Consider the following 13,876-nt stretch of genomic DNA (forward strand, 5'->3'; position numbering starts at 1 on the left):
AGATGTACCAATGGCCAATGAGCAGACAAAAAGAAGCTCAACATCTCTAATCACGGGGGAAATGCAAATCAAATCACAATAAGATAACACTTCACAGCCACTTGGAGAGCGATCAGAAAAATCACAAACACAAAAATCTGGAAAATAACAAGTACTGGCAAGGATGTGGAGATACTGGAACTCTTGTGCATTGTTGGTGGAAACACAAAATGGTGCAGCCAGTGTTGAAAACGGCAAGGCAGATCTTCAAAATATTGAATATATGACTCTGTAAGATCTGACCCCAGTAAAAAAAAAAATGAATGTACAATTACCATATAATCTAGCAATTCTGCTTATGCATAAATATACAAACAAACAAAAAAAATGAAAGCAGGGACTTGGATACAGGTGGAATATCCCTAATCCCAAAATCTGAAAACTGAAATGCTCTAAAAACATTTCTTTTGAGCATAATTTTGGAAATGCTCCAAAACCCCAAACCTTTTGAGGATCTACATTGTGATCAAAGGAAATGCTCAATGAAGCATTTCAGATTTATGGATTAGGGATGTTCAACTGGAAAGTATAATGCAAATATTCCAAATTCAAAAAAAAAAAAATCAGAAATTGGAAACATACCTAGTCACAACTGTTTTGGATAAGTGGTGCTCAAGTTGTATTTGGATACCTATGTTCATAACAGCGTTATTCACAACAGCTAAAAGATGGGAGCAACCCAAGTGACAATTTGCAGATGAAATGGATAAGGAAATGTGATAGATACAAACAATGAAATACTATTCAGCCTTAAAAAGAAAGGCAGTTCTGACACATACAACAGTATGAATGAACCTTGAAGATATTATGCTTGGTGAAGGAAGTTGGTCATGAGGACAAATACTGTATGATACTACTTATATGAGGTACCCACAGTAGCCAAAACTCAGAGACAGAAAGTAGAATGATGGTTTAGGCCAGCCAAGTTGCCTAATTTAATTGGATAAATACCAATTTGGAATGGGCTGATCCATTTATCTATAGTCTATTTAGAAACAAAATTATATAAATTCAAGTGTTATATATACTATTTCCACTTAAAATATTAGAAAAAATTATTATGGAGTTTACTGTGTTTTTGTCATGTATGCTTTCTAGCTATATCTTACATGAGCAATAACTATGAAACTTATCTTGTTGAAAGTACTTCATTCTATTATAAGATCAACTAAATTTCTAGAGTTGATAACCTGAAAAGTACCTTCCAATTCCCTCTTAATGCTACTGGGAAGAGTTTCCAATAGATAGTATAGTTTGTTGAGTTCCATGCTTTCAATCTCCAAAAGATCGATTGTGGCTTTTCTCATTTCTTCCTGAAAATTTAAATTATATTTTTAAAAAGTTAAGACACTAAAATAGTAAGATTGATTTCCTAAACAATGCCCTATAAATGTTTTCAGGGGTCAAAATATAATTTCATTAAATATCTTCTGCCATTATTTTTATTTGGAACAGAAACTGGGAAAAGTATCTACAGTCACTATTTAAGGTGTCTGTTAATTTATCTCTTACTTTCTATTGATTTTATTCTACTAAGAAATTATCTTTTCTTTATGAGTATCTGTTTCTTATATGCAGTTTCAATCCATTCAAAAGGAAAGACGCTAACAAAAATGGTAATATTGAGAAAGAAAGCTACTTATTAAAATATGGAAATTGCCTATGAAAATATGCTTAGGTATAAAGAGAACAATGGTTTTCTCATACACACCTACAAACCCCAACAAATAGGTAAAGCTGTTATTATTACTTTTAGGTGAGGCTACTTTAAGAAAGGAAACACTGCTGAGAAATCAGTTGGTGGGAAAAAATAGATAAATCATCTTTTAAATAAACTGTCATAATAGCTATAGCTATTTTATGACCTGAGAACCTGCCATTATATTTTATGAATTATAAAAAGCAGACTATATAATTACATATATAGCATGATCACTTTTCTGTAAAAAATGAAATTCAGTGCAGTCATCACCTATACCCTGAAAGTAGAAAGTATATTTATCAGCATTAATTGTGATTATTTTAATGTGGTCCTTTTGCTTATCTATTTTTTTCTAAATTTTTAAGAGTCAACCTGTATTACGTTTATAATAATGAACATTTATTACTTTTAAAAATAAAAGGATTGATCCCTGGTTTTTTTGTTTTTTGTTTTTTTTGAAATGGAATCTCGCTGTGTTGACCAGGCTGGAGTGCAGTAGGGCAATCTCAGCTCACTGCAACCTCTGCTTCCTGGGTTCAAGTGATTTCTCCTACCAGCCTCCCCAAGTAGCTAGAATTATAGGCTCCTGCCACCATGCCAGGCTATTTTTTGTATTTTTAGTAGAGATGGAGTTTCGCCATGTCTCAGCCAGGCTAGTCTCGAACTCCTGACCTCAAGTGGTCCACCAGTCTCGGCCTCCCGGAGTGCTGGGATTACAGGCATGAGCCACCACACCCATCCTGATCTCTGTTTTTTAAGAGATTTCACAGCTCAGATATTAAATGAATACAGACTAGATACTTTAACCACAATAAATATTTTGGCTCCTGAAAATCCTAGCGAAAGACACAACTGAAAGAAAGAACCAAGCAGGGAAAAATGTTTCCACAGCACCACAGTGCTGCACAACACACACGATCCCTAAGTGTTTACATGTATCTACTCAATTAAGTAGGATTGTAAACTATGATTATGTAGTATAGAGATATATGTGTGTGTGTGTGTCTATATAATATGAAATATAAAGTAATAAGAGTTTTATCAGCGGTCTGTGGATTCAAACTCATTTACAGCCATATTTCTACATTTTTAGCAATTTGATATGTAGTAGATTCTTATTCAATATTTTTTTAATAAAATAGAGAGCCTTCACCATTCTGACTGTGCTAAGGAAGCATTGTTAATATCATCCTTGGCCGAAAAGAGAGGCCTGTGACACCTCAGAAGGAAATTCTTTAAATACTTCTTCAATATGTCTTTGATAGGGGCCAGATAAGTGTAATTGAAAGAGTTCCTCTTTGTTTTCACTAACAGTACAGTCTACTTCAGTGTAACATATGTCAAATAATCTTTGACCAGTTACACAAGGAATTGCTTATAGAGAACTGAGTTAATTAGCACCAGGCTTGCAATTTATTCCAGAGATTGTGTGTGTGTTTGTTTTAAGGAATGCTTGTATATTGGGTGTCCCAAGCATTTGCCCATGTGGTCCACCTCTTAACTGAACCCTATTATCACCCACATTGCTTTCTCTAAATGAGCTTGCCCTCATCCACAATCATAAGCCCATAATTTAGTTTTCTCCATGGAAAATCCAGTAATAATCCACAGTTGATCAATAATTATGCAAATACTTACAAAATTGAGAGAAAAATATTTTTAAGTTCAGGGTAACTATATTCTCTAGTCATCTACTTAATACTTTGAACAGAATTGGTGTTAAATGAAAGTTTGATGACGAAATATGTGGAAGATTGAAGAAATGGTTCTTATAGATAATACAATACCAATTTCTTAACAGCTACAGCAATGTCCTTAAGAAAGATCTTAGCTTCTTCATTACATTTAAAATAGTCACTTTGCAGTGATCGTTCTGAAAAAAAATTAGAAAATAAAGATCTCTTACTTATCTATCCAAATTCTACTTAACCTTTTATGATCTAGCTCAAATGCTTACTTGGTTGGAAGTTACATCTTCAATCTCTGAATTTTTATTGTACATTACACTAATCTCTTTTGTACTTATTTCTTATTCCATAATGTTATAATTTAGGTATATATTTTATGCTCCTTGAGGACAAATGTGCTGGAGATTTACATATTAATATTTTATAACTCCTACTCAGGGCAAGAAGGTGTAATGATTTTTTTTCCCTGTGAAATATGTTCTGAGTGTCTAGATATTATTAACAGAAAAATATATTTGTACATAAGTACTAGGGTTGTAATGGTATGCTGATCTAGAGATCAAGTATGAAGAGAGTTCAAGGTTCTAGCTCTATCATTGACAATGACCTCAGATACATGTGAATAATTTAGGTCTTAATAACTTTAGGTCTCCTCAGTGGTTAACATTCTTTTATTTTATTTTATGTTTTTTTGAGACAGAGTCTCACTCGGTCGCCCAGGCTGGAGTGCAGTGGCGCGATCTCGGCTCACTGCAACCTCCGCTCCTGAGTTCAACCGATTCTCCTGCCTCAGCCTCCTGAGTAGCTGGGATTACAGACGTGCGTCACCACGCCCGGCTAATTTTTTGTATTTTTAGTAGAGACTGGGTTTCACCATGTTGGCCAGGCTGGTCTCAAACTCCTGACCTCAGGTATCCACCTGCCTTGGCCTTCCAAAGTGCTGGGATTACAGGCGTGAGCCCCCGCGCCCGGCCAACATTCTTCACGATAACATTCACCCAAGCATATTTGCCAAGAATTGTGAAATTAACCTAGTGCATTTAAGGAGGAAAATAAAAACTATCCCAAATTAATAGTAACATTGTAACATAAATCAATACGATTATCTTGAAGAAATGGGATGATTCTAGTGAAGCACTGAAATGTTTTTTTGTTTGGCCTAAACGGTTTTTGCACCGACCAAGAAACACACTTTCTTGGATTGTTTTACCATAAGTTTAAGTGACTTGATTACAGGTTCAGCTTTCTAACTGAAAGATATTTTAACCTGGCTCCATCCAAGGTAATTTTCTATTAGAATCTCCTAAACAACCTTTTACATCTAATTTTTCTTGCTTAACACAACAGGAGCCTCTTAAACACTCCCTTTCCTATTTGCTTGTTAAATTCTCCAGTTTGCCATGGCAAAATGTGGGAGGATGTTAACTTGTAAAGGAAAGGCAGGAAGAGGACTGAAATAGAAGGCGTAATCTAAATGCAGGTGTGTACTCAGGTCGCAGGCATAGGGCAGTGGCTTGGGAGTCCCGGATTTGTCACCAACCACTATTGAGGGTTGAGCGAAGTCACCCCAGCTGCGCTAGAGCAGGAGAGCTGGGCACTTGGTCCCACCTGCCACCTCTCTCTCCCCAGCCTCCAAGGAGCGGGGAGAAGACTCTGCCTTGGCCAGTGATGCCCTGGTTCCAGGAGGAGAGTCCCCGTTCAGGGTTCCCGCTTAGCGCCTCCTAAGCGCCACCTCTGAGGGGACGTCCCTTCCAGCGCCCAAGGGGCGTCTCACCCACAACAAACAGCTGCTCCAGCGCCTCGACCGCGACGGAGGAGCCCAGGGTGGAGGGGAAAGTGCATAACTCCAGGGAGGGGCCGGTGGAGACGGTGGCAACCTGCACCAACTTCTCGCCAGCGCCCAGCCCTGGGGTCCAGGGGCTCAGGGCCATTTTGCCGTTCTGGCTGAGTTCCTCCTAAGCCAGAGCCAAGGATTGCCGGTTGCCACGGGCAACGATGACGCCGAGGTCCTGGGGCGCCCCCTCGTGGCCCGCACCTCTAGTAGGTACTTCCCTGGTTCTCTAATTTTATTCACAATAATTAAGCAGTCTGGGAAGAATGACTCTCTCTTTAGCTAACTTTTCCCCTTTCAATTTCCATTTCGTTAGTTCAGGCCTGTGTCTTTTTTGTGGAGCACTGGAATCATAATAATGATCACTTCTGAGCGCATATTTGTGCCGGGTACTGTCGGATAACCTTTATATACAGTAGCTCACTTAATCTTCACAAGAACTTTGTGAGCAGGCACTTTTAATACCTCCACTTTTACAGACAAGTAAACTGAGGCGCGGGCGACTAAATGAACTGCTCAAGACCACAAGAGGATAATATTGGATTTAAATTGATGTCTGGGCCGGGCGAGGCGGCTCACACCTGTAATCCCAGCACTTTACGAGGCCAAAATGGGATCACCTGTGGTCAGGAATTCAAGACCAGCCTGATCAACATGGTGAAACCCCGTTTCTACTAAAAATACAAAAATTAGCCTGGCGTGGTGGCGCGTGCCTGTAGTCCCAGCTACTCAGGAGGCTGAGGCAGGAGAATCACTTGAACCAGGAGGAAAAGTTGTAGTGAACCCGAGATCGCGCCATTGCACTCCAGCCTGGGCAACAAGCGCTAAACTCCATCTCAAAATAAAATAAAAATAAAATAAAATAAAATAATAAAGTGAAGTCTGTATGAATCTTTCTACTATGCTACAAAACCTTCTTTTGTACTCCTTTAGAACTTTCCTTGTATTTAGTATATCACTGAGCACATTTTGCCTTGAATCATAGTGACTTTTTGCTGTCTTCCCATCGAACTGTGAGCTCTGTGATGACAGGGACAGGAGGATATTATTCATTTTTCTCTGCATCTCCAAAATTCAGCTTAGCATGAGGCTCAGTTTGAGTCTGTTAGTTACTTTTCCTCTGGTGGGTTAGAGAGATGCAAAGGTGATTCAATCCTCCTTTTCACTACAGATAGCAAAATTGAAATTAGAATGATAGTAACGATGACAATAGCTATCAATTGTTCAATGCTTATTTTGTTCCAGGCACTGTTTTACATACTTTGCAAGTACCCCATTTAACCCTCACAAATAATCTTTTGAGCTAGGTATTATTGCCTGCTTTGCAAATGAGGGCACTGAACTACATACTGAACCACTGTGCAACACTGCCTTGCAGGGATCACAGCATATCAGTAGCAGAACTAGTTCTAGAATCCAGGCCTCCTTCATCCAAGGAGAGCCATATTTTGGCGTTGGACACCACCCTGGACAACATCCTCCCTTTTTGCTGGATTTGGTCTATTAGTATTCAAATCTGCTCCTGCCCTTCTGGGCCCTCCTCTGCGTGGCAGGAGCAAGAAGACTGGATATGAAATTTCTTGGATGTCCTTGCCAGCTGTTTTCTTGGTAAGTTCCACTAATGGGAAACACTGGTTGGAGATTAGAAGGCCAAGAAATCTTGCTATTTCTGCCTCCAGAAGTGGTAGTTCCAGGCTACAGTCGACTCTTAGGCTGTTACCAGAAGACTCTTCCTACTCATCACCTCATTTGGATCACATTGCTCTCCATTATCTATGAATAAAGGCTAATCTTAAGGGGGCATTTTGTGTCCTCCCCACTTACTGGATTTGTTATAGATTTTCTGAATTTTTACATTTCTCTATTTCCCTTCATGTCTCTAATAGTTTCTTTATCCCTGAACTTTGTAAGAAAGTTACATGTACATACACATACATATGTATAAAGTGGGAAAAGCAAGTTGAAAAAGAAATGTACAGTATTCAATTAATATTTAATTTTTACAAATTAAATGTTTTGTGAAAACCGATCAGCTTCTACCTTGTCTCATGGTTCCTTTTATGTGGGATGCCCTGTGCAAAATTCAACCATAATTTTTCAAAAGAAACTATTAATTCTGAAATAGAAAACTAGGCAAACAACATGAATCAGCACTTAATAAAAGGAAAAAATTCCAAGAAACATATTGAAAGAACATTTATCCTCAATAGCATTCAAAGAAAAATAATACTCTCATTTCCTCATAACATTAAGATTAAAAAGAATAATAAATACTTCAAAATATCGATACTGGGAATATGCATATTATCTGAAGGACAATTTGGAAATTTGTATAAGGAGCCTTGGCATACAGTAATTCTTCTAAGAACTGTTCTTAAAGAAATAACCACAGGTTTGTCCATGGACATAGGTGTGAACTCATTTATTACAGTCCTGTTTTAAATAGTGAAAAATACCCCAAATGATCTACAGTAGGACACTGTTGTTAAGTAATTTATGGGACATCCATGCAGTGGAACAATCTAGGAGGCAATCCGCCATATGGTTAAGAGCTTGGGTTCTGGTGGATTTAAATGCGTTCCACTACTGATTGGATTGAGTATCTCCTGAGACAGCCTCCCAGTTCATGCTGCCAGTGTCCCAGCTCTAAAGGGGGTGGTGACGGTGATAGGAGTTCTCAGTTCATAGGATTGTTCAAAGGGTTAAATTAAGTGAGCACATAGTAGATACTTAAAAAACACTAATGATAAAGTAATAATAGGGTACCTATGCAGAATAATGGGTAGAAATTTACATGTACATGCACATACGTATGTATAAAGTGGGAAAAGCAAGTTGAAAAAAAATGTACAGTATTCAATTAATATCTAATTTTTACAAATCTGTATATCTGCAGAGATGTATATAGGTATATCTCTATATGCACATGCATAGAAAACGGTCTGAGAAGAATTGTTTACTAAAATATTAACTGTGGTTATTCCTGGTTAGTGAAATTATAGCTGTGGTAGGTAAAATAATGCCTCCCCAAAATGTCCACATCCTAACTCCTGAGACTTGTGAATATATTAGGTTACCTGGTAAAGGGTAACTAAAGTTGTAGAGGGAAGTAAGATTGTTAATCAGTAAACTCCAAGATGGGGAAAGTAGCCTAGATTGTACAGGTGGGTCCAATGTAATCATAAGAGTTTTTTTTTTTTTTTTTTCTTTGAGACGGTGCCTCACTCTTGTCACCCAGGCTGGAGTGTGGTGGTGCAATCTCGGCTCATTGCAACCTCCACCTCCTGGGTTCAAGCGATTCTCCTGCCTCAGCCTCCTGAGTACCTGGGATTACAGGCACTCGCCACCACACCCAGCTAATTGTTGTATTTTTAGTAAAGATGGGGTTTCCCAGGCTGGTCTTGAACTTCTGAACTTAGGTGATCCGCCTGCCTCGGCCTCCCAAAGTGCTGGGATTACAGGCGTGAGTCACTACACCTGGCCACAAGAGTTCTTATAACTGAAAGACAGAGGCAGGAGAGTCAATATCAAAGTCAGAGAAAGATTTGGAGATGCTATGCCACTAGTTTTAAGATGGAGGAAGGGGACCATGAACCAAGGAAGGCAGGTGGTCTCTGGAAACTAGAAAAGGTAAGGAAACAGATTCTCCCTTAGAGCCTCCAGAAAGAATGCAACCTTGCTAACATCTTGATTTTCACTAGGAGAGACTCATTTTGAACTTCTGACCTCCAAAATGGTAAAACAATACATTTTTGTTTTACTTTTAAATTTGCTTTACTTAAAACAATATATTTGTACTGTTTTAAGCCACTAAATTTGTGTTAATTTGTAACAGCAGCCATAGGAAACTTTAAAAATAATTGACATTTAAAAAAAGGTTTCTCAGCCTTCACTACTTACAGATGGTGTTCACTTGGCCAGAATGCAGGTCCTTTTCTCATGTATTTTTACTTTGGTAACACAAACAGATACATTTATCTTTCAGTCGGTATTTTAAAGAGAACTTTTGCTGAACAGCCAGTATGACATTGAGAATCTTCCAGTCTGGTGCTGACATAGACTTTTTAGTTATCATAAAGCAAGTTTGTTTCTGTTTACCCCTTGCTGCTGTTAGAGCCAGGGAAAGAACCCCAACTGTTCCTTGGAGTTGGGCCCCTAACTTGCACAGGAATGAACATGCTCATGTGTTCGGGCAGGTTTGCAGTCTCTGTATGTGAGGTCTATATCGTATTTGATGTTAATATTGCTCTTAGAGCATCTCTGCATAAATCTAGTATCTCTAGGCAAAGTCTAAACTCCTCCGGCCTAGACCCTGTGTTAGATCAAGGCAAGGTTCCATTCTTGTTAGTCGGGTCAAATATCTCACATATAGAAAGCGGTTGCATGTTTCAGTGCTTTGTGCATGTTGTCATTTCATCATCAAGCTTGTTGTTTCATGGTCACAGATGGCTGCTGCAGCCCCAGACATCCCACCCTTGTGCAAAGGCAGGAAGAAGTGGAAAGGAGCCACATGTAGAAGCCCTTCTTCCTTTTCCTCAAGGAATAAAATCCTCTCAGAGTCCCATATACTTCCTTTTATGTCTCAACGGCTACAGCTAGATCCCAAGGCCACCCATGAAAAACAGGTTAGAGGCTGGGTGCGGTGGCTCACACCTGTAATCCCGGCACTTTGGGGGCCGAGGCGGGTGGATCACAAGGTCAGGGGATCGAGATCCTCCTGGCTAACATGGTGAAACCCCGTCTACTAAAAGTACAAAAAATTAGTCGGGCGTGGTGACAGGCGCCTGTAGTCCCAGCTACTCAGGAGGCTGAGGCAGGAGAATGGCGCGAACCCGGGAGGTGGAGCTTGCAGTGAGCCGAGATCACGTCATTGCACTCCAGCCTGGGCAACAGAGCTAGACTCCATCTCAAAAAAAAAAAAAAAAGAAAAAGAAAAAAGAAAAAGAGAAAAAAGGGTTAGGACAGTGAGAGTCTGAATACTAGCCTCTCTGGGGAGGCAGCAGGAGAGAAGAGGGTTGAGAAGAGCTGGAGGTTTTTCCACTGGATGTCAGCCATACATATGTTCTCCAAACTATTATTTATGAACCCCAGCATCAGTCCTTTGTGATGCTGGGTGACTCACCTAGCTGGCTGGGTGAATCCTTCCTTGGGGCTGCAAAGGCTTGGTCCTCTTGCATTGTGTACTGGTAAGATTTCCCCAGTTTAAGCCTTCAAGTTTAAGGCTTTGCTTCTCGATGGTCTGAAAGAGGTTTATATATTCAACAAAGATTTCCTATCCCTTGGGATTCTCACAGCTTCTAAAGTGTCTGTCCTGTGGTCAGGCTATAATTCTCAGCTACAGTGACTCCAGCGTATGGATATTTTTGTGGTAAAATGGCAGGAAGATTATGTTCCCCAGGTAGTGCCAGATTGTTAGAGAAGCAAACAGATGGATTGGTGCCTCTGATGGAGTTATGCCAAACAAGGAAAGCAAGGCATGTCTGAGGAAGAACAGACCATATCAGTGTTTGTCACAACTGACTAAGAGGATCCCTTTTCCATTTTTTTTCTTTGTTTTTATCTATCTCCAGGAATTTCTTGGGACTAAACAGGTTTGGGGCATATATTGGTTGCATTATTTGCTAGAGGTTTTAGACTGGCTTAAACTCAATTCTCCATTCTTCATCTGTACAATGGGATTTTACATGTTGGGATTTTGAAGATTAAGCAGAATAAAGATGTGCTTACCACAGAGCACAGGCTAAGTATTTTTCATCTTTTCCTTCTACTAACGGAAAATAAAAAGCATTTCTTCTGAAATAGAAATGCGACTCCCCTTTCTGCCTTAAGTTGTTCAATCCTTAGTGAACATTTCTGTAATTAAATCAACAGTCACTGTCACAGAGGTGGGAAATTGGTTTTATTTCAATGCTATCGTCACTGGATGGCGTGTTAGTTGTGTGCCTACTGTGTGATGGGTCCTGAGCATGTATTATACAAAACAGACCTATAGGTGGCGCTAGGGGAGGCCCCGCTGAGGAAGAGAGAGGCGAGAAAGAGGAGGCGGCCTGCCTGGCCAACATGGTGAAACCTCGTCTCTACTAAAAATTCAAAAATTAGCTGGGCATGGTGGCGTGCGCCTGTAACCCCAGCTACTTGGGAGGCTGAGGCAGGAGAATGGCTCGAACCTGAGAGGTGGAGATCGTGCCATGGCACTCCAGCCTGGGCAACAAGAGCAAAACGCTGTCTCAAAAAAAAAAAAAAAAAAAAAAAAAAAAAAAGAGGAAGTAGAAATCGGAGCTGCCAGCTGCTTCCGCTCACAGGATCCTCCTTTCTAGAGCCCTCGCTGTTCCAGGGACTAAGAGCTTGGGCAGTGCTGTTTTCCCTAGAGGGAGGTTCACTTTCTCACTTAATCCAGTCGGCCTGTGTGGGGCTTTCTTACATATCAAATAGTCTAATAAGTCATTTGACTAAACACGTGGATGAGATTTGTATCCTGTTGCCAAGAAGACGGCCTTGAAGGTGGGAAAAGGGAGGATTTTGGAGCACACTTGAGAACCAGGTGTAATTCCGTATAAGAAGTGCGGTACCATAACTACTGCCCATAACTGCAAGGCATTTTACAGTTTTACAAAATGTACTTGCTTCCATGACTTTATCACAACTCTCTGGGGTGATTATTATCAGTATCCTATTTTTTGAAAATTATACTTAAATGAGCGATTCAATAACCTTGGGGTTAACCCCACAGCCGTAGAGTTGAACAGTGGCATGGAAGGACTTCCGACCCAGGTCTGGAGCACTGCCTGCTCTGCCAGAGCTGTCCTGTGGCCCTTCAACCGGGGCAGGGAGTTGGGCCTGGGGTGAGGAGGGCACTCCGCATTCTACAGGATGTTGGCAGAGCCGTGGAGGTGTAGCCAATGAGCGTTAGGTGCTTGGAGAGGAAAAGCAGAAGCCCAACCAGAAACTTGGGTAGTGACTTCACTGTGAAGGGCCTGAATTCCAAACTGTGGAGCTGGATTTTGTGCTTCAGACAATACTGCTGTGAATACGGTACTGGTGAACAGATCCGGCTGCTCCCTGCTGGCAGCTGCTTGGTAACAAATCAGTTTGTTTCTGCCTAAGGTAACATTTTATGGTAGGAGAGGATATCAATTTACAGGCATTATGACTTTTTTTTCAAGTGAGAATTTGCAGAGTAATTAGAAACTAAATTAGGCCTGAAACAACCAATGCCATATTTAGCAAAGGTACCTTATTTCATTTTATCATTATTATCTTAAATTACGTTTCAGGGGCCATCCTTGTAGCAATGATTATTTTTTTAAATGCTCATTTAGAATTTTCAAAGACAATTCCAACACTGTGATCTTTAAGGAGCAATGTTCTTATTTTCCTTATTTTTTCTTATTTTAATTTAGTTCTTATTTTTAAAAAGTGTAAGATCTTTGGAGTAGGTAAACTCTCCATTTGATTTAAAAATCTTCTTTTCTTTTTTATTAATTTACAAAATGTCACTGAATGACCTCCATATATGGATGCAGGTAAGAATTTCTGGAGCTCTTTAGGGAAAGTAAAAATACACATAAATAATTGCAGCTCTCACTCCTATTCCCTCCCATCTTCTCAGGGACCTTCCTCAATGAGCTCCTGCTCACGTAGGTCTTCCAAGTGTTCCTCGGACCTCCTGCCCAGTATTCTCTTACTAAACCTAGGCCTCTCATAAACCCCCTGCCATGGAATCCCCCTGCTTCCCTTCGTTGCCAAACTTCTTAACAGCGTGGTCTATATCTTGGCTGTAATGCATCCTTTTACTCTGCGTTCTAAAATGCCTCCTCCTCATCTTCTAATTGCCTTTGCTTAAGCCTCATTCAACTCCATCTTCTTTCTTGCAGAATCTGACACCCTTGCCCAGCTCCCTCAACCCGTCTTTAGCAACTCACTCCTTATTGGCTCCCAAGACACCATGCCATTCTACTTTTCTCATTCTGGTTATTCCTTCTTCACAGCCTTCACTGGCTCCCTTGTTTTCTTTCTTCTGTTTCCTAAAAGAGGGCATTCTCCTTGCGCTCCACCCTGGTCTCTTTATACTCTCTAAACTCTCCTCTCGCATAGAAGTAAATCTTCACAAATAACTCTCGAGTTGCATCTCCTGCCCGTCTTCTCCCCTAAGTGTTAATCCTGAAGACTAAACATTCTCACTTGGCTATGATGCAAGCATGTGAAATTTCAGCCTGTTCAAACTCAGAGTCTGCATTGCAGATTGTTTCTCTGCCTATTGAAATCACACTGCTATTGTCAACCCATCTCAAAAGCTAACATCCATTCTTTTTTTCCTTTATCCCAATAATCTCGGAGTTTTCAAAGCACTTTGTTCAACTTTTCCTAGGTGATAGTTATCACCGGCTGAGTGGATTTATGGTTTTCTGTGTAATAGTCTTCTTACTTAATATCTTTATAAACTTTATGCCTCAGTTTTCTGGTCTGTAAAACTGGGCCTTCATTGTAGGCTAATCATGAGAATTAAATCAATGAATGTAGTTAAAATGTTTAAAACAATGCTTGGGTTAAAATAAGCCACATCATAAATCTGCATCTCTTGCAGCACCTAGTACAGTCATTTGCACATAATAGATA

General features: G+C 39.9%; 1 protein-coding gene across 1 annotated transcript in view; it reads right to left on the reverse strand.

Annotated features, from left to right (window-relative positions):
- CCDC175 (coiled-coil domain containing 175) overlaps positions 1 to 5,360 on the reverse strand; it is a 60,678-nt gene extending 55,318 nt beyond the window's left edge. The window contains exons 1-3 of the mRNA XM_007986827.3: positions 5,204 to 5,360; positions 3,529 to 3,614; positions 1,241 to 1,352 (exon numbers count right to left, since the gene is read on the reverse strand). Coding sequence (XP_007985018.3) covers positions 1,241 to 1,352; positions 3,529 to 3,614; positions 5,204 to 5,360 — 355 coding nt within the window. The remainder of the gene's footprint in view (positions 1 to 1,240; positions 1,353 to 3,528; positions 3,615 to 5,203) is intronic.
- Between the last annotated feature and the right edge of the window lie 8,516 nt (positions 5,361 to 13,876).

The sequence above is a fragment of the Chlorocebus sabaeus genome, chromosome 24, assembly GCF_047675955.1.
Source record: "Chlorocebus sabaeus isolate Y175 chromosome 24, mChlSab1.0.hap1, whole genome shotgun sequence".
Taxonomy (NCBI): domain Eukaryota; kingdom Metazoa; phylum Chordata; class Mammalia; order Primates; family Cercopithecidae; genus Chlorocebus; species Chlorocebus sabaeus.